Below are 21,884 nucleotides of genomic sequence, written 5' to 3' on the forward strand. Positions count from 1 at the left end.
TCGACTGAGCCGCTCGGCCATGATCGGGAGCTGTACGGGCTATTGTGAATAGCCCGTACAGCACCCCTTCGGTTCTACTGAACCGAAGGGGCCCTGGGGCCGAAGCTAGCCGAAGGATCGGCCGAAGCTACGGCCAGATCCTTCGGCAGCTTCGTGAATAGACCCCTAAGTACCTGTTTAAGAAGAAGACGGCTGAGAGCTTTGAGCGAGTAATTGCTTGTTTTTAACCTAGACACAAACGAGCAGTTAACCCTTGCTGTGATGGGGTAGCCACATTGCAAGGGTTAGTAAAAAAAAATCCTGGAGTTCTGCTTTAATAATATATTCAATTTTAGCATCTGGTTTTTGCTGTTAAAATATTACTTAGTTTTCCATAAGTTACAGTCCTAGCGATTGTGTTCTACTTGGTTTACTTGGGACTATCAATATCCAGAGAGATTTGGGGAGTTTTGTCCATAATATGCTAGGTTAAAGCCATGTATATTGTTAATAATATATATATATCATACAGTACTGGGGGGAATTCATCAAAACTGGAGAAGACAGAATTAGGAGCAGTTGCCTATGGCAACTAATCAACTTCTCTCTTCAGTTTGTTCAGTTAAGCTTTGAAAGAGAAAGATAAAAGCTGATTGGTTGCCTTGGACAACTGCTCCAGATTCTGTCTGCTCCGGTTTTGATAAATTCCCCTCACTGTAGTGACATGTTCAAAGTGTGACTTTTGCACCAAAATGAATGCTATTCTAGTCGATTTTTTTACCATTCTAGTGAAAGTGAATCATCGCACCCCAAAGATGAAACACGCAGAGACAAAAGCCTTCTATTGCGCGCTGTTTCTGAAGGAGACACAAAGTTATTAATGAGACTTCTCAGAAATATTAAAGACAGGTCCCGTAGATATTCCAAGACTGTTGCTCAAGGTAATAACAATGAAATCACATTTAATTTACCAATCTAATTTTCGGGAAAATAGTATAACTGTTTTGGTGTAGTGCACACAATACAGTAAATAAAAAATGTGCATGCTTGTTATTTGTGAAAAGTTGAAATAAGCCATACAAAAATAAGAACATTGGGTCCAGCAGCAGGTAAAGTTGTCTCTTCTAAGCTAGTATGTGAGGTGCGATCAGCCCAATATGATCATATCACTTACTGATGTTTAGCCAGTATGAAACTATATTGGCCTACAACATGGCAGGTGTAGGTTGTAGGCAAGATTTTGTCTGCATGTCTGCTACGGAGGGCCAATCATCACACAAATACATACAGTATGTCATATGACAAATCATACATTTCTCTGGCTTTGCACTGCACTTCTACAACAGTAAAAGGACCATCAGAGCAAGGCTACCCAACTATGGGGGTTATTCACAAAGCTAGCCGAAGGATCAGCCGTAGCTCCGCTGATCTGTCATTGCAAGTGGCTGGAGCCAGCCGTGAGATGACGGCTGGCCCCGCCCAGCTGTCAGTAGCAGGCTTTTGGCCCTCTTCTGCTATTACCTTGGCTGAAATCAGCTGTACAAGCCTGAAGTGAATAGCCGAACAGCATTCGGCTCACTTCGGGTCAGTTATTCACATGGCTGCCTTTGGCAGCTTTGTGAAAAAAACCTTGTAAGTTTTTATACCGGTATGTCCCAATGTCTTCACTATGGTAAACCCCGCTATCTCTTAGCAATGTGTTGCCACAGATTTGAAATGCCATATCATACAAATGTGACATCTATATGAACTAGAGTTACTATTCCATATTGGTAGGAAAGCCAGTCCATACAAAGGTGCTTGAAACAAGTTTTTTGTTAATCAGATTGTAAAGAATGGATGGCAGTTATGCTCTTATTCAGTAAAACAGTAAAAGGAGCAAAATCCATATCATGCTTTAAAATTCCTATATTGGTCTGACTTCAGTTAATTCCTTTTGGTTGCAACGGGTTAGTGCACTTTGCTGCATCCCTATTCTCTCACAACTGACTGATGTCTTTGAAGGATTAAAACTGAACAACACTAGCTACCTATAATGCAGAGATATATGATAGCTATCTGATCTCTTTATAGAACGGAGTGCATTTACTTTTACTTTTTTTGTTTTAAATGGAAGTATCGATTAGGTTTGCTTTATCAGTTAAAACTGGACATTGGATGGTGACTGAACACTGGACCATTAGCCACTTTTAAGAGCAGTTGCATGAATATGTGCAACTGTAGTGCCCCGTTGTGAATGTTAATGCAGTGGGAAAGTGTTAGTTCAGAGCACTTCTGGCAACATATTTTTGGAAAGGAAAGAAGGGGAGGGGCGTCATGTTCAGCACTTCCCCCAAGACTATTTGGTTTGACCTTTGATGTCTGCTGCTACATACTGTATACTACATGCTATGCAATAAGCAGTCTTCCCTTGTCTCTCAAAACCTCAAGACAACTCCTCTAGGCAATAAGCACATTTGTTAATTAGTTTCTTTTTTCTATTGCAAATTTCAGTCTACGTACGCTCTAGTCTATAGAGACCTGCCTGTGACAGACACTTCTCAGTCTGCACAGTGCACACAACTATCACTTGCAAATGAACCCACCTTGCCCTAAGTGGGGTGACTCCCTAAATTTAGTTCTGCCGGACTGTATCCAGTCTAGCTAATTTGTGCTAGTCTGTGCTTATTTGGTTTCTTCTAAGCACAATTTTTTTTATTGTTTGCATCTGCCTGCTGCCGGGTTTGACCTTGCCACAGAGCAGAGCATCCAATAATGGGGTGTTATGAATAGATGTGCCTCCCTAACCAATCACTAGGTGGTTCATGGCCAGTGGTGTATGCTGAGGGAGGACATAAATATTCAGGGCTGACCTTGTGAGTGTCTCTTTCCCCACTGGGCCTTCTGCGTAGGGAAGGGTGCGTAAAGTCATATGCTGTCTGACCAGGCCTGCATCCTACAGGTGGTCATGTATGGACCCCTTCAGGGTCCGAATCCGTTCCTGGGATGGAGAACCAAGGAGGAACTTCATCTGCTGGAGGTGCCATGGAAGCCAGGATGGGCTTGCACCTCGCAGGAAGTCTGGTGTCTCATATAGGGAATGGTTTGCTATGTCTCCTGACCAGCAAAGGTTCTACAATACACAGTGTTACTGCAATCAATTTAAAGGCCCTCTGCACTGTGACACTGGGAAGTGATTCTGTACTGTCCTAGATATTTGTAGCCCTTTACCCTCTCTCCAATTGAGTTGCTTATAGAAAAAAATGAAATTAAATATCCTTAAAGTGAGTGGAACCCAACTTTACATTCACATCTCGCAACCAACAAAGTGTCATACATCTCGCAACATAAGCATTCATTTCTGAGGTGAAATGTCATCCCACCCTGCCTCATATTTAATGCATTTTCAGCTATGGGTAGCTATGGGCTACCTACTGTGCAAGTGATTTTGACTTACCACTGGAATTTTTGTAATGTGACTGGTTATTACAAGTAACAATCCAAATACACAATAAAATAACAGCGATAAGACCTGCGCTGTCAGGTCATAAAATGATAACGCTTGTGTTTTATTTCAGATTATCTCTTGAAAAAACTAACAGCAAAGGACACCGGGAAAACCTGTTTGATGAAAGCATTACTGAATATAAACAGCAACACTCCAGAAATAACGCGTATCCTGATTTCGTTTTCTGAAAATAATGGATTTTGGGACCGATTTATTAATGCTGAATACACAGAGGAAAATTATAAGGGTAATTTAAAGTCCATCTGCCTTTATGGTAACTTATTGCGGTTATGTTTAGGTGTGAATCGTTATACTTCTTTTCCACACAATGTTCTGCATGGGGATAAGTACCGTGTAATGAACAAACTACCAAGATTAGGGTAAGGTAATGTAAGGAGTGAGCGTACAGATTCTCTTGTGATAAAGGCAGAATGTTGATTTAGCTATAGCACACAGTATAACTGAAGTCTCCTTCATCCTTTTGTCCATGTATGAAAGCACCTGGTCATGAGACTTAAAGGGTTATTCACAAAAGGGTGAAGAGTTTGGAGAAGGCAGGAGAAGTGAACAATCTAGGACAACATAGCTGATCTGGAAAGTGAGCTGAATTGGGAAATGTTTCCAAATCAGCTATTTTGGCCTAGATTGTTCACTTCTCCTGCCTTCTCCTAACTCTTCACCCTTTTGTGAATAACCCCGTTAGACTTTTAGTACACATGGGAGTTTTGACACTACCCATTTAAATAAAGTGTCATACGAATATTATGTAGAAACAACATGTTACCTGAACCAAGCAACACCCACACAGCCCCATACCATTAGTTTGAGATGCCCTGGTGGGTGGAGGATGTCATCCTAATGTACACACCAGAAATAGATCGCGCCAAGGTTAAGTAACCTTCTTAATGCATATGACTGTGCTCAGGGATGGTGATTGGCTATTCAGACACCAAGTTCTGGATTTTGGGAAGCATCTAATAATGCATGCCCCCCATACACAGAAGTATGTACTAAGCAGGTAGCTTCTAGGAGCTAATACCATGCTGTGTTGTGACAAAATAATAAGAGAAGCACTCTTGGTAAATGGTAAGGGTTGACATTACTATAAGAGATAGGTATTTATCTGTAGAATCCATTTTTACACCATTTTTAGTTGCTTTAGACATTTTTTTAAATATATAAAAACAAATTTTAGTCATGTAAATATAAAATATAGCATATTAATGTTTTATATTTACATGACTAAAATGTATTTATACTCCAATGAAGCACAGATCATGCTTCAATTGCTTCTAAACAAAGATGTTTGATGTTAGCATACAAACCATCTCTATGGGGGTTATTCACAAAGCTGCCATAGGCAGCCGAGTGAATAACCGACCCGAAGTGAAGTGAGCCAAACGCTTTTTGGCTATTCACTTCAGGCTTGTATGGCTGATTTCAGCCGTACACCGACTAAAATCAGCCGTACATCTGCTTGCTGCAGCTGGCCGAACATGCTCCGCATGTTCAGCCGAATCAAATTGCAGAAGGAGTTCAACTCAGCTAATCCAACATTTGGATCGGCTGAGCCGAACCTCCGGCAGGCTACTGGCTGCTGTTCGGCCTATTCTCATAGATGCCGAACAGCAGTGAGTGAATAGCGGCATTCGGCTCGGCTTCTCTGCTCAGTACCTTCTGTGTTACCGAGCAGAATAGAAAAACAGTTTTAAAAAGTAGAAAATAAATAGAAAACAGTTGGGCTGCTCACTGCTAGCTCCGCCCAACTGTTTTCTATTGGCCGGGACCAGCTGTCATTACAATGAGAGCTTGTCGGAGTCGGCGGGGATATGAAATCTGCTCAGCTAAGCTCTCATCCTAATGACAGGATAGCATCCCCTGGTTACTTAGTAACCAGGGGACGCTGTTCTGTCATTAGGATGAGAGCTCAGCAGAGTCAGCTTTCATATCACCGCCGGCTCTGCTAAGCTCTCATCGTAATGACAGATGGGCGTCCCTGGTTATCTGGTAACCAGGGACGCCCATCTGTCATTACACACTGAGAACCCGGCGGAGCCGCTGTGATATCACGGCGGCTCCGCCGGCTTCTCAGTGTAATGACAGAACGGCGTCCCCTGGTTACCAGGTAACAAGGGACGCCGATCTGTCATTACACACTAAACCCTGCGGAGCCGCTGTGATATCACTGCGGCTCCGACGTGTTCTCAGTGTAATGGCAGAATGGCGTCCCTGGTTACCTGGTAACCAGGGACGCCGTTCTGTCATTACACACTGAACCCGGCGGAGCCTGGAGAGATTACTGTGACACGTTCGGGTAACCCCTGGCCAGATGGAATTACATTTACCATATTAATTCTCTACTCCCTTTTCTAACAATGATAATAGCGAAATGTAAAAACATATTTTGGCAGAAAAATATATGGCCAGGTTCTCAGTGTAATGACAGAACGGCGTCCCTGGCCAGCTTCGACTTTTACCTGGGCTCAGTCGAGCCGAAGCATATGCCTTCGGCTCGACTGAGCTCCTCGGCCAACTTCAGGAGCTGTACGGGCTATAGTGAATAGCCCGTACAGCAGCCCTTTGTTTCCACTGAACCGAAGGGGACCTGGGGCCGAAGCTGGCCGAAGGATCAGCCGGAGCTACGGCTAGATCCTTCGTCAGCTTTGTGAATAACCCCCTATGTCTTGTAGCAATCATTTCTCACTACAGTGGTCTCTGCAGATTGTGTAAACTAATGAATACAAAAAGGAACTTGGAACACTCTTCTTACTTTTCACATAGGTCAGACAGCCTTACACATCGCTATTGAAAGAAGACAACTGGAAATTGTGAAGTATCTCATTGCAAAGGGAGCCAACACAAACGCATGTGCAAAAGGTGTTTTTTTCAACCCAGTGGATAAAAATGATGGGTTTTATTTTGGTAAGTGGCAGAAATTTTCTGTGGTATAGCTCACCTCATGCAATGGTCGGGCAGATTTCATAGGCATCTCTGTAAATCCAATCCTTTTAAGAATGTGGTGATTTTTATAATTTGTTTATCTAAATGAGCAACCTAAACTAACAATACAAGCAAGAACTTTTATCAAATACAATATAAATATCTGAGAACTGCCATCTAAAACTCCTGTTTTACCTTTTCCATGCCAATGTGTTTTTTGCACACATGTTGTAATCCACATCTTAGGCCTAAAAATTACTTAAAACCCCCAATAGTTATATAGTTTTATGCCGCATAATATTAGCGCAATTTCTAATCAAACCCAAAGGGGTTGATTTACTAACCTTATAAACACACCACGAACATGTATACACCTCTGTAGTGTGTTCCCTCCCAGCATGATCTATGGGTGGAATCTAAACACCTTTGTAGTGTGTACACACCCAGCAGGTGTGTTGTGCAAAGCCCTGCCCTGAATTGCAAGGTGATGTTGTGTAAATTAGCTCTACATTGTGTTGCTTGCGTTGATGAATGCAGGAATATAAATGCATGAGAACCATTTTTGTCTAAACTGTGCAGCAGCATTATATATGCATCATGTGCATGATTTTTCCATATATGGCATTAGTGGAAATATGCTTATAGAGACTTTTTGGTTGATAAATACGCTTTGCTGTGTAAAAAAAAAAAAAAAAAAAAACACGCACCTGGTGCGTGCTTGTGTTTAGGTTAGTAAATCACCCCCACAATGTCAGTATGTTAGTATGTGCACGTTCACAGGAGTGGGGGACTTTAACATTTTTTGTAAATTTTTATTTAGGTTTATTTTAACTTTTTTTTCACTTTACTTAATTGCTATCACATATGGGGGCTAATAAGCCCCGTATGTGATAGTATAATAGTGGTGACAGGTTCTCTTTAAGGTGACATTGGGGGTCTATTAGAGCCCTAGGGGTTGATTTACTAAAGGCAAATAGGCTGTTCACTTTGCAAGGGAATTTTCACTTAACAGGGGAAGTTGGCCCTTAGTTTAGTGAATGGGGGGGAAGTTCTGCTGACTTCCATCACCCAATCATGTTCAAGAAAAAAAAATGCTGTTTTTTTATTTTCCTTGCACATGATTGGTTTTTCTTCACAAAGTGAAGTTACACCACATTCACTAAGCTAAGGGAAACTTCCCCGTCAAAGTGCAAATTCTCTTGCAAAGTAAACAGCCTATTTGCGTTTAGTAAATCAACTCCCATGGGTAACTTTCCACTTCAAAGAAGCTATTCAAGTGCGGATCGAGCTTGAAAACCTTTTTTCCCCGGCTTCTCTAGACAGGAAATGACAGCTGAGGAACCAGAAATGATGCGATTAGCGTCCTTTCTGGCTCTATTAAGCGGGGAGCCGTTTGGTGAATGGATGTTCGCCGGTCTCTCTCCCCTCTACCCCCCAACTTCCGTGATGCTGGTCCCGGGCCTGAGGGCTTCCAAGTACATTGAATGTAGACAAGATTTGTGAATGGGACTTCATTGATCTCCACTTGTCGTTCATCCTGAAACTTCTTGCAGCTGTCACAGTTCTACAGAGGACCCGGGAACCACAATGGGGGTATGCGCTTTGCAGGGCTTTTTTTTTAGCTGGGTGGCCACCAAAAACAGACGGGCTTAGTGCCAGGCAGAAAAGCCCTAGGAGGAAACTTTAGTTTAGGATGCATGTTTCCTTTAAGGTAATTCAAAAAAAGCACAGCCACTGGTTACATATATGTAATTTCAATGCTTTTCTTTTCCAGGTGAAACTCCATTGGCTCTTGCTGCATGTACTAATCAACCAGAGATAGTTGACCTCCTTATGAGTAATAGCCACACCAATGTCTCCATGCAGGACACTTTCGGAAATACTGTGCTCCATGCTCTAGTAAATGCTTCAGAGGACTCAAAGTCTCACAATACATTCATTATAAATCTGTATGATAAAATCATACGGAAGTGTAACAACAAGTCATTAGAAGGCATTAGAAATAAAAAAGGTTTTTCACCTATGCAGTTGGCTGCAAAAACTGGTAAACTGGAGGTAAGCCCTAAAAGGAAAATACATATCAAGTATTTGTTTGTTTTATATAGTGTAGCATTTACCATAACCACTTGTAGATCTTCTGCAGTATAGAAACATCCCACAGGAATTCACATAAAGCGACTTGGTAACTAGGATGACAATGTACGATACAAGCATGCTGCAAAAGAAGTGCGGAGCTACGGCCATAGCTGGAGTCAAAAACTTTGGGGTTGGTAGGATGCTGTGTGCTCTGCTGTACTCTGTGGTTCTCTCCGCCATCTCTATATCTCCACAGGACACCTGACATAATGGTCAGCAAGTGGAACCACAGCACACAGCCAGGGGAATGGGGCATCTGTGTCAGATACCATTGGCAGCCTTAGCTCCGCAATAAAGCAAAAAAAGTATTCACGACCCACTGGAAGTATTCGTCTTCTTCTTTAACAGGTCTACAGTGATGTTTTTCCTATTGACAGGGTCATTATAAGCCTCCAATCTGTTTATATGAGTACATTTAAAAAAAAAAAAACTCCCAAGAAAAATGGAGTATAAATGGGTCATTGGAGTAGGTAGGGCAACAGCAACAGTGCATAATCACATCATGCAATTTACAGGATCAATGGCATATATATAGTGCCATATTTATGGAACACCTGTTAAGTGACAGATTTGGAACATTACAGCAGCTACAGTTTTAAAAGGAATGGTACATTACAAAACAGCTTGTGCAACAATTATATATGCTGTATTATGTTTTTCAAAGATTTGTCTTTTTTTTATTGGAGTTACCCTTTAAAAAAATCTTAGATATTTTATGTAGTTGAAGAAAAGAAAGCAGAGGCAATCAATGCTCAAGATTTTCACACAAAGAAACAAGACTGACAAAGAAGATAACAACAAAGCGGTTCACAGGCAGCATTTGTGCATTCCTATTTACAGTTTATCTCTACCTCTACCTTGCAGTGAGGCTACCCCCATATTACAAGAGTTAAATGCTCATTTTTGTCTAAGGGGATTCTTTAACCCCTTCGTGACTGACGACGTACAGTGTACGTCGCCAGCATCGGACAACTTTACTTACCTGATCCCTGCTCCTCCAGCAGCTGGCGCTCACCTCTCCACCCATGGAATCGCCCTTGGCATCCTCATGTCTAATGCTGGGCTATAAATTCTGCTTTAACCGTGATGACATCAGTGGGCTTTGGACCATCAGAGTGGAGTGGGAAAGAGGCTGTGGGGATCAAGTAGGAAAAAATGTTTTATAGAATCCCCCTAGACAAAAATGAGCAGTTAACCCTTGCACTGGGGTTGGGAGAAGGGATAGCCCCACTGCAAGGAGAAAGCTTTTTGTAGATAGACTTTAAACAAAAAAATAAGTATATTATTTATTCAAATCCATAAATATGAAAGTGTTGCTAGATAGAAATTTAAATACACACATGCACATACTGTATACTGTATATGCGCGTGTTTTTCCAGCATAAAACAAAGGGTCAAATTTTGTAGCAGACCACCATACAGTACTACCTACTGGCCTTGTGGGGAAGCAGCATCTCTTACAGTACCCAAGCTATAATTGCTAAGACTCAAAGTAATAGACATGTAAATTTTGTTTAGTTTCGAAAGCATATTCATGCGAAAATTCGGACATTCGGAGGGATCTGAATGTTCGTATTCTAATGAGGCCGAATGCAAACAAATCCAAATGTTCTTTTAACAAAATTTATGATCATCCGAATTTTGTTCAAAATCAAACTAAAATTGGACACGTGACTGTTTCTTGCCCAATCAGAAAACCATAATTCGAATCAGAAAATCCGAATAACGAAACGGCGTTCCGACCCGAACCCCCATAGAACAAAAAATACAAAAAAAAAACAACACATTTTTGGCCAGTTTACATAGTACTATCCAAAATATAATTGTATAATTGCCAATAATATATATTTATGGTGGGCATTAATTGCACAGAGAAGAGATAAATCAATATATGAATGGTGATTTATATTTGTTAAAAAGAACCAGATGGCTATGCAAACGTGAGCCTGATCTGGGGGATTTTTGAATTCACTGAGACTGAACAAATCGATCCACATTGTGCTATAAATTGGTAAAACAACGACTATTCCTGCCAACTCTGCTATCTGACATCTGGTCATTTCTGATTATCTGCTGCTAACAGTTTGAAACTATTGTAACCCATAAATACGATGGGAATTGCTCTGTAGAGGAGGCATACTTATTTTTTCGTTTAGCTGTATTCTACCTTGTTTTGCTACAAACATTATAATCGTAAAAGCCAATGTGAACTTTGCTAAAAATGTGGGAAAAAGTGGTAGGCGTAGGTGCAGCCTGGATCTCACGCTGAGCTCTCAGTCACTATCAGGTGCAGGCTAATAAATAGAGAGAGAGGTTTACCTGTTGGGCCAGGCTTAACCCTTTCCTAGCCAGGGAAAAAAATAAAAAGTGATTGCCAGAATACTGTTTCTTCTTTGCTCCTGAAAGCCATATTTATATGGACAGCACTCTGGCTTAGTGGTTAGTGCTTCTGCTTTGCATCACTGGAGTCCTGAGTTTGAATTCCAGCCAAGACACAATCTGCATGCTCTCTCTGTGCTTGTGTGAGTTTCCTTCCACATGCCTAAATGTGCCCATACACCTTACGATAATCATGGGAAATCCCACAATAGTACGATAATCGCAAGGTGTAGGCGAGTTATATCAGCCTCTGTAATGCTAGCTCCGCACAATCGTTTTCTATTTACTTTTTTTTACATTTTTCACTCTTGTTCTGTTCTGATCGGTCCCTTTGAAGGACCGAGCTCAGCGTCATTCGGCTATTCACTCACTGCTGTTCGGCATCTTTAAGAATAGCCCGAACAGCAGTGAGAAGCCTGCCGGAGGTTCGGCTCAGCCGATCCAGATGTTGGATCGGCTGAGTCGAACTCCTTCTGCACTTCGGGTCAGCCGAACATGCTGAGCATGTTCGGCCGACCCGAAGCAACGCGAAGCAAGCCGATGTACGGCTGATTTCAGCCGATGTACGGCTGAAATCAGCCGTACCAGCCTGAAGTGAATAGCCGAACAGTGTTCGGCTCACTTCACTTCAGATCGGTCATTCACTCGGCTGCCCTCGGCAGCTTCGTGAATAGACCCCTGTGTAAATTGTTGGTGCTAAATAAATATGGTGAGCAGTTTTAGAATTATGCTTTGACATCAAGCTCTGGATAACTGGAAATGAAAAACTGTGTATCTTGATCAAGCTAAAAGACGGATGTTACTTCATTTTGTTTGTTCTCTTTTTAGATGCTTAAATACTTTCTGAATAGAGAAATAAAGGAGAAAGAAAACAGGGTTCTGTCCAAGAGATTCACAGACTGGGCTTATGGCCCTGTTTCATCTCATCTGTATGATCTGTACGATGTGGACACAAGCTCAAAAAACTCGGTACTGGAGATAGTCGTATACAATACAGCTATTAATGTAAGTGCCATGTAATGGAATGTATATATATATGTATATACTAGGGATGCACCGATACCACTTTTTTAAGACCGAGTACGAGTACCTATACTTTTGATCAAGTACTCACAGATACCAATTACTGATACTTTTTCTTAAAGGGACAGGTCACATTTTTTCTAAAGCAATACAAACTAATGCCTTAAGGTCACTTTCTTAATATTATGATTCATGAGATGACGAGGGAGCATGACGCCGGCTTCCCGGCCAATCAGAATGCTAGCTTTGGCCCCAGTACCCCTTCGGGTTAAGTAGAACTGAAGGGCTGCTGTACGGGCTATTCACTACAGCCAATAGCAAACTAGCTATTGCACCCGCCCACTGCTACTGTCAATCAGCAGAGGGGACCTGCAGTTCTCCATCAGGTCCCCACTAGTGATTGACAGCAGCAGAGGGGGGGGGTGCAATAGCTAGTTTGCTATTGCAAATTGAAATAGCCAATAGGAATCTAGCAATACATTCCTATGGCAAAAATGTTTTTCTTTTTTATTCTGATGACAGCCAACGGCTCCATATCAGAATAAACATGGATTTACCAATATCCCCCACGGCAGAACCAACGGCCAATAGAAAACAGTTGGGCGGAGCTAGGTGTCACTGCTAGCTCCGCACAATCATTTTCTATTTCTTTTTTTGTACTTTTTAAACTACTTTTCTGTTCTGCTCGGTCCCACAGAGGGACCAGGCAGAACAGTCGAGCCCAATGCCGCTCAGTGGCGTTCGGCTCACTTCGCTTCAGGTCGGTCGATCACTCGGCTGCCTACGGCAGCTTAGTGAATAGACCCCTCTGTATTTCATGAAGCAGTTTGCACTTAGGCTTGTTCACACTAAATGCAGACCAGATCTGCATGAGTTTCTGCACTTGCAGTGCAGTGTTTTTTGCCACGTTGTTTTTGTCGCGTCCCGGGGCATTTTTTTTTTAGCTTAAAATGTGCTTTCAGTGTGTTCCAGGGCGTTTTCGTGCGTTTTTGATGCGTTTGCATGCCTTTTGGTGCGTTCCAAAAAATAGGGCATGCTGCAGTTTTTCCACATGCTTTGGAACTGAATGCTCTGGTGTGAACTAGAGCCCAAAATACCATTGGAATACATTGGACGCAGTTTTGATCCGTTTTGTAGCTGCTCTGCATCTGCTCCGCGCTTTGTGTGAACTAGCCCTTATATGTTAATGTTAAACAGTTAAAACATGTTTATTTTTTTTCTCCTAGAACCGGCATGAACTGTTGGCATTAGAACCCCTCCAAACGCTGCTTAAGATGAAATGGAAAAAGTTTGCAAGAAACATGTTTATTGCCTCTTTTCTGCTTACCTTTGCCTTTAATTTAGTTTTTACACTTCTCTTCTACCAGCCACATGGAGATAAGGTACATCAGCAGTCTAAGTATTAAAAGTAAACACATAATTAACATATTTTTATATAATAACATTATTTTAAAATAGATCTTCCAATGTTCAGCTCTGTGCTCTTCTGATCAATTCCCATTGCTGCACATTAGCAACCTCATTGCAACTTTCCTCAGAAGTATTTCCTCTATTTAGAATATGAAACATCTACCAAAAAATTCCCAATAAATCTACCAGAATAGAACATACTAGACATTGCTAACAGATGTGATTTTCACAATCATTTGAGTTTATTCAATAAGACAATAGAAGAAATGATGCAGATGTCATTAAAACAGTGGGGGGAAAAATTCTGATTATAATTGTATCACAAAAAGTTCCTAAATCATTGTGCTGAATACATTTTTGGGTATATAGCAAAACCTACTATAATTAAACAGAGTTCTGTTCCCACAAAATATGATTGTATAATGCATCTGTATATAATACACACAGGGTTATTCACAAAAGGGTGAAGAGTTTGAGAAGGCAGGAGAAGTGACCAATCTAGGACAAAATAGCTGTTTTGGAAAAATTGTCCAATTCAGCTCACTTTCCAGTTCAGCTATGATGTCCTAGATTGGTCACTTCTCCTGCCTTCTCCAAACTCTTCACCTTTTTGTGAATAACCCTCACAGTCCTCAAACCCATTGGAAGCCCCTCTAAATAGAAAAAAACTATCCTAACCATCCTAACCAAAAGGGAAAAAATACATGCCTTGACTCTTCCTTGTATCTTTTACTTCAGGCTCCGAAATCTCTGAACCTCTCCAGTACAAGTGGACAATTTGAACTGCTTGGCCAAGCATTTATTGTGATTTGGGCCACATGCCTAATTATTAAAAAGGTTTGTCACGGACATGAGTTGAGTTAAAACATGTTTTCAAATATATAAATAATGATGTAAGACAACAAAATCTCAGTAAAATACTATTATCGCACGATTATTTTGTACGATGATCGAACCGTCATTCGATTTTCATTCAACTGACCCATCATGCACAGACCTTTGTGGGTTTCAATTAGCACTCGTTAGCAATATCACCTTGCCAAATTTCTGCGATTGACAGAATGGATTTTCGTTTGCACATGAGCAGTGTTCTTGTTGCGATTTTTTTTTGTACGAAAATGCCACTAATTAATCACATTTTGTACGATTCGATAAAAAAGTTTTCTAGCCTGCTGGAAAGACAAAAGTCGAACGGTTGTACAGTAATTGCGGTTGTGCACTTCCCATGAACTGTGCGATTATCGTACAAAAACGCGATCGCAGACGAAAATCGTGCAATAATATATAATTGTAAGGTGTATGGGCACCTTTAATCTGGCAAGTTCTTGCTTAATCTGTATAAACTAAAAGAAAAAAAAAAACAGCTCCCATGATGAAACAAAAACTTGAGCTAGGTAAGCAAAACTTAATGAACACAGTGGCAGTTTCTTGTACAGTGCTTAGTACTGGAGAACTGCTATACTATTGAAAGAAAAGTATCTGTTGATTATATTTAGCTATTTCAATAGCTTTTCATTGTTAAACAAGATCTTGCTGTTTAAAGGGAAACAATAATGGTCTGGGGGTCAATTTTATTTATTTTGTTTCTAAGTTTTTAAGTTTCATATGTGTCTTTACTATATGTATATATACAGTAAAGAAAAAAATGTAAAACCAGTATACATTCCCTTTACATAGACAACACTTCACTTTAGTTAGCATAACCCAAGAGGGGGATATTGGTAAATCCATTTATACTGGGCTTAAGTGAGAAGAGAGTTTGAGACGGTCACCTTAGACTTTAGGATACAATAAACAATATGTAATGTATTCACTTTTTCCTTTCTTTAGGGGGCTTCAATTTTCTGGCTGAGTCCTTCAGATCTGAAATCAGTTGTGTCTGATGCCTGGTTCCATATTCTTTTGTAAGTTGTGGAATCATATAATACAGCGTTTCTCAAACTTTTCTCTCAAAGGAACCCTTGACATAATTTTTAGGTCTCAGGGAACCCCTGCTAAAAATAATTATACTTACAGCTCATGGTACACCAGTGTGAGAATGTGTGAACAGAAGACCACATGGCTGCCTTGCAAATCTTGGAAATAGTTGCATGATGCTAAAAAGTACAACCTAGGTTGAAACCACGTTAGGAAGGAAAGAGGCTCTAGGCCCCAACACTAGCCTTTTTATGTAAGACCAGAAAGGGTTCTTTTGACAAGGCTGCTACTTCAGACATATGCCTCGCAGAGGTGATAGCAACAAAGAAGGCAACCTTGTGAGTAAGCGTGGAAAGGGAAATATCCCTAAGAGCTTTTTGAAGTGGCGAAAGAACCAGATTCAAATCCTACAGAGTGAGGGGGAACCAGGGCCGGATTTACGCTCTCTGCTGCCCCAAGGCCGAGTTCCTCAATTGCTCGAAGCAGGGCTAAATATAGAAAAAAACTACTCGCCCGGTGGCTGTGCTGCCCCTCTACTCCCTGCTGCCCCAAGGCCGGGCCTCAGTGGCTTTGTGTGAAATCCGGCCTTGGGGGGAACCACATCCTGTCCAAAAGTCTTAATCAAAGAATGGGAGGTTAGTGGTCTTTGTAACAAGATCACAAGTGCCATGATTAAACCTGCCATGGTAATTAGAGCCAAATGCTGATCCTGATCTAATTGCAAAAAGGTCAGGACACCTCCTACTGAATATTTTTTGGGTGTAAGATTATTTCCTTGCACCAAGAATAGTTTGCCTTCTATGAGTGATGGTAGACCTTGAGGAAAGTGGACTTTCTAGCTTTTACCTTCATAGGACTCAAAGATTTGAGAAGGCCTCTATCCGTGAAGACCTGGGCTTTAACAGTCATGCTGTTAAAAGCCAGCAAGTACCATTTTTTCTAGTTTGACTATTTTTGGATGTGGGGACGCACTGGGGTCCCAGCGTGCATTCTAGATTCCTGGGCCTCCAGTGCGTCCCTGCACCTTATTAGGAGGAGTTGGCTACTCCAGGTACACCTGCATGCAATTTATCGACTGCATTAATATGCTCGCACTTGGAAACTCGTATACATAGAGTTAGGACCACACTTTGCAGAGGTGCCTTGACGCGGCGGTGTGGCTTCTACATATTTTTGGCCAAAAGTTTGTGCAACTAAAACCTCTTATTTTAACGCATACTGTTGACAGGGCAGTTTGTTTGGTTGCAGGCTAGCTGGCAGGTGAAGCTGGGGATTTTTTGTGTTTTGTATTGTTATAAGCCAGCAACCCTGAAGCAGGATGATAAACTGGTCCCTGGGAGAGAAGATCCTTGAGATCTGAAAGAGACCAGAGAGTGTCTGCCAGGAGACTGATCATGTCTGAATACTAATCCAAGTCTTGGAGCAGCGTTTTAGGTTTGTCTTGGGGAAGAAAAACTATGGTTTTAGCTGTGACTAGGATAAGACCCAGACCTTCCAATGCTGACTTCTGTAGGGTCAGGATCCAACCAAACCTTTTAATGATTTGAACTGTCCAGATCATGTTGTCGGTCAATATTTGTACCAACTGCTCTTTCAACAGGAGCTTGTCCTGATATTCCACAAAGGGGGTGCCCTGGGAGCATAGCAAGTTAAGCTTAGGGGCTAGAACTTTGGTAAACACGCATGGTATGAAAGATAAGCCAAATGGCAGGGCTACAAACTGGAAGTACTGGGATCCCATCGTAAAGCAAAGTAATCACCAATGTGCTAGAAAAATAGGGACATGCAAGTATGCTTCCTTGAAGTCTACAAAGGCCAGAGAAGTCTCCCTGATGGAGGGAGGCTTTGACAGACCAGGTGGATTTTATGCAGAATTTTTATGCCCAAATAAAGATATTGAAGGCCTTGAAATCCATGATGGGGAAAATGTCTGCTTTTGGTTTGGAAACTGTGAGAAGGTTGGAATAAAATCTCTTAAATCTTTCCATCACAGGGACTGGTAAAATAACCCCATGATCCAGAAAACCTGCAAAAGCTGCATGGGGGTCTGCTAACTAAGGAGGGGGCTAAAAGGTGAACTCTAATATGGAAACCACTTCCCGTACCCATCTGAGATGATGTCTAACCAGATGTCTGCAAAGGCTAACAGACTCCCCCCAATATAGAAAGTGGCGGCATGCATCTCTTCATGCTGAAGAGGACTTGTCTGAAGATTGGGGGATTTAGAGGACCAGGGTTTGCGGTTGAACTGTGCTCCTGGCCCGGGCCTGGGTTTAGAGGTAGGAGCCTGGGTGTAATGAAAATGCTTCTTGTACTGGGGGAGGGAGGGGGGTTTGGGAGTAAGACTTCCCAGGGTGAAGCCTAGGAGTCTTCTACTGGGATGTATGAATACACTTACCCCAAGTTCTGATATCCTTAAACACTGGTACATCCTCTACAGGAATTGTCAGCGCGTTATTAAGGCAGGACAGTTTATTTTATTTATTACAGGTATGTTTACTTCTTAATAAAGGTCTCCTGAAACTTATATTGGGCTGCAAATAGTTTGGGAGGTTTTTCGTTTTAAAAGGGCCTCTTACTTTTTTCAGTATAGTTTTCTATAGTTTTTAGTATAGCACCTCTGGCTTCATATATCACAACCAACATTGTGTCATTTACAGTTTTTAAACAAGTGTAGCAGCTTTAAGTTGGATTTTTTTTTCAGTTTCATACATGCAGTCCTTGTCATCGTATCATTGTTATGTTGTATAATTGGAGTAGAAGTGTATCTGGCCTTTACAGTCATTGCTATGGCCCTTGGGTGGACAAACTTAATGTATTATACAAGAGGATTCCAGTCCCTGGGAGTCTACAATGTTATGATACAGAAGGTAAGTGCCAATGTACACAGTTCCTCACTAGATATGGGCATTTCCTTTTGGTTTATGTATTATGTGTCTAATTAAATCTTTTAGCAGCTTATTATTTTGAAAATCAGGCTAAAACATAACCTGACTAAAAATACTTAAAGTGGAACTATCTACCCCTACCTCCTCTCCACCCCTGTCTACCCCTGTTTCAGTGACAGCCATAAAGTTTGACTTCTCTGCACTTTTTGTCACAGTGACAGTGGTAACCATGACAAAACTTAAGGTTGGACCTTTTCAGTGGGAACAGAGACAGCCTGTCAATTTAAATGTAAGGTGAAATGAAAAATGTTGCCAAGAGCGTGGAAGTATTCATTCAAGATGTGTAAAGATAACAAAACATATTCAGTACATCTTACATAGTTTTCACTCTTTCATAGTTCTTCCCAGTTCCTCTCTGCATAAGCATGGTCACATATGTCCACTGCCAAGGCAGAGAACCTCAGGACTGATGTGATCAGTTGGCACTGCCTAGGTTTCTCTAGTTACAACTATTTGGAGAGCTCCTTGATAAGGTGACATATTAGAGACAGATGGACCTAGGTGCTAGGTGCGCAATAAAATAAAGTTGTCTTGGGAGGAATATACAGGCTGCCATTGCTATCCTCCTTCAGAAAAACACAGACTGTCTAATGGCTATATTGATCCACTGGAGTCACTGATCTGGAACAAGTCTGCAGATCCAAAATGTCAAAGTGAAGTCAGAAGTTCTGATCTTTCAACTTTTTGACTCAGTGAATCACAAAGTATTGAACCCAGAGGGTCAACATAAAGGCCAGTCAGCCAGCAGTTTCCAGAGAGGTCAGCAATGACATCTATGTTTCTCTTATGGGAGTTTCCTTAAAGTGATTTTATTGCTGTTCCTTTTATGATAATATCCTGTTGTTAAAATATCTATTATATTTTTTAAAAACATGATGCACTTAAAAAATTTACAAAAATACTGAGAAGGGCCAGCATGTAACTTCCTTTTTTTTGAGTCACTAATTAGCAATCTAATACAAACATGCTGGGATGTTTTAGCAGTCCTTCATAACTAAGATTAATGTCTTCTCTGAGTACTGTATAGGAAATAGGATATGAGACACGTTATGATCAAGCTAAATGATTGTTTGGACTCTTGGTGGTTAGTAGAATGCTTAGCACCCTTGTGACCCCCAAGGGCATATGAGGCAGTGTGGGCTAGCGAGCTGGAGACTCAAAAAGCTGAATTATCAATCAGACTTATGCTGACAACAGTGTGGCAACTTCTAAATTCACTCTTCTGCTTAGGACAGGGTGGCTAGAAAGGTTTGTTCTAAAAATGCTAAATAACTACATTTGTACAGCATAATACATCATAATACTGTACCTGTTTTTCATGACCAATATATTCTTACTTACAGGTCATCTTGAATGATGTCTTAAAATTCTTACTAGTGTATGTTCTGTACTTATGTGGATTTGGTGTGGGTAAGTGATTTGTCATCTTCAGCGATTGGCCATCTTCTTCCAATGGGCAGTGCTGTAGGGGTGTGGAAACTACATTCATGATGCAGGGTGAAGGGGCAGGGTGATGACCTGTTATGGGTGCTACTTCTTCCAGATGGAATTTTGCATAGAGATAAGTTCTTTATGCATCTCAATAAAAAAGGTCATCTTGAATGATGTCTTAAAATTCTTACTAGTGTATGTTCTGTATTTATGTGGATTTGGTGTGGGTAAGTGATTTGTCATCTTCAGGGATTGGCCACCTTCTTCCAATGGGCAGTGCTATAGGGGTGTGGAAACGACATTAATGATGCAGGGTGAAGATAGAGAAGTTTTTTTATGCATCCCCCCCAAAAAAGTAGAATAGGCTGCCTTTAACAATTTTCATAGCATTAGTTTTTTCTGTTAACATAATCAGTTTCATTATATTTATTTCCTTTCCAGCTCTTGCCTCATTAATCGAAAACTGCCCCGATGATTCAGAATGCAGGAGGTATAACAGCTTTAGAAGAGCAATTGTGGAACTGTTTAAACTGACTATAGGATTAGGAGACCTGGAGATGCAGCACGATTCGAAATACCCAGTCCTGTTTCTGATGCTTCTTATTATCTATGTCATTCTAACATTTGTGCTTCTTCTAAACATGCTGATTGCATTAATGGCAGGGACTGTGGATGACATTTCAAAAGACAGCGAAAATATTTGGAGACTTCAGGTTGGTATGAGCAATAATCTCTTCAGTTTACAATGGAAAATGTGAATGTTCCCAAACTTCTTAGAATTTTCTATACAGCTATCACACAAGTGATCTTGTAGCAGTCATTTGTAAGCAGCTACAAAATCGCTCTCCTAACATTTTTGCTGCTAGGTAAAAATACAATACAGACAGTGAAAGGCCTGTGTTGCAGAAATTGCAAGCAATTTGTAGCTCAATTGCTGGGCATTTGAATTTGGAGCTAGCTTGAGAATTGCTAGTTTCAGTAACTACTCGTGTTATCCAATGCAGCTTCTGATAACCATGGCACACCAGTAGTTTGTAGCCTAGACAAGCACTGTTGTCAGCTATAGCAGTAACTATGTAGCCAGCTACAAATTGCCAGGTTCACTGATACAAGGAAAGGACTGCAGGGGGCACAGGGAGCCAGATTTGAGCAGGTAATTCCATTTTCCCAAATTACTTTTAATGCACATTGTGCGTGTAAGAGAGCGCTGCTGGTCAGCTACCACACTATGTCACACAGTGAAATGGGGGCAGCACACACACACACATACAATGCCCTACGCATGCGTTTATTCACATGCATATGGCGGGGGTGGCAGGGTTGGTTTTAATTTTTTTTAAATTTTATCTTTATTTTTATTTTTTTTACTTTTTTTATCACTTTTTATTTTTCTTACATCTTTTTTTATCTTATTGTTTACTTTTTTATTTTTTTATATATTTTATATATTTTATCATTTTTATCACTTTTTATATTTTATTTTAAAAATTATTGCTTATTATTTGTACTTATTTGTATAATTTTTTACTTTTTATACATTTTTATTTTTTAAACTTTTTATTTATTTTATTATGTTTTACTTTTTTTTCACTTACATTTATTGCTATCACATAGGGGATAACAAGCACCATATGATAACATTTGGAGGTGACAAGTTCTCTTTATTAAACCGGTCACCTCCAATACAGGAGTTTTAGCACAGCACTGTGCTGGCTCTCCTGTGACAGCGGAGATGGGAAGGCTGTGAGTACAGCTTTCCTGTCTCACTGTTTAACATGAAGCAGACTGGAGATGGGACTTCTCCGCTCCAAGCTCTCCATCCTGAACTAAACTGCCATGGTCCCAAGTCCCCCAGAAGAGTGGGCAACCCCAAAAACCATGACAAGGAGAGAGGTGGCCAGCGGGGAGAGAGGCAGCCGGATGTGGGGGCGGCCCATGGAGTGGGGGACGGACCAGCAGGCTTATTACAAGTAATCTTGACAAAATCACTTGTACTGGACGAGCGGCAGCTCCTGTGCTGTACATTTAGCCCTGCTTGCCCAAAGCAGGGCTTAATGTAGAAAGAAACTATCTGCCCGGCGCCAGGAACTGCATGTCCCGGGCATGGGGCAATACAAAATCGACACCCCTGCCTGGCATGCATGCCATAGGTTTGCCTTTGCTGCTCCAAGACAACATAGCTGATTTGAAAACATGCTCCAGTTCAGTAGATCTGGCTTCATTAAATTGTGAAC

General features: G+C 41.0%; 1 protein-coding gene across 1 annotated transcript in view; it reads left to right on the plus strand.

Annotated features, from left to right (window-relative positions):
• LOC108787934 (transient receptor potential cation channel subfamily V member 3-like) overlaps positions 1-21,884 on the plus strand; it is a 48,243-nt gene that overhangs the window by 21,608 nt on the left and 4,751 nt on the right. The window contains exons 8-18 of the mRNA XM_018557634.1: positions 769-920; positions 3,537-3,713; positions 6,248-6,388; positions 8,181-8,461; positions 11,750-11,926; positions 13,171-13,326; positions 14,093-14,191; positions 15,185-15,258; positions 17,976-18,141; positions 19,563-19,629; positions 20,092-20,363. Coding sequence (XP_018413136.1) covers positions 769-920; positions 3,537-3,713; positions 6,248-6,388; positions 8,181-8,461; positions 11,750-11,926; positions 13,171-13,326; positions 14,093-14,191; positions 15,185-15,258; positions 17,976-18,141; positions 19,563-19,629; positions 20,092-20,363 — 1,762 coding nt within the window. The remainder of the gene's footprint in view (positions 1-768; positions 921-3,536; positions 3,714-6,247; positions 6,389-8,180; positions 8,462-11,749; positions 11,927-13,170; positions 13,327-14,092; positions 14,192-15,184; positions 15,259-17,975; positions 18,142-19,562; positions 19,630-20,091; positions 20,364-21,884) is intronic.

This window comes from Nanorana parkeri, unplaced genomic scaffold, assembly GCF_000935625.1.
Source record: "Nanorana parkeri isolate BGI_ZX_2015 unplaced genomic scaffold, ASM93562v1 scaffold293, whole genome shotgun sequence".
NCBI lineage: Eukaryota > Metazoa > Chordata > Amphibia > Anura > Dicroglossidae > Nanorana > Nanorana parkeri.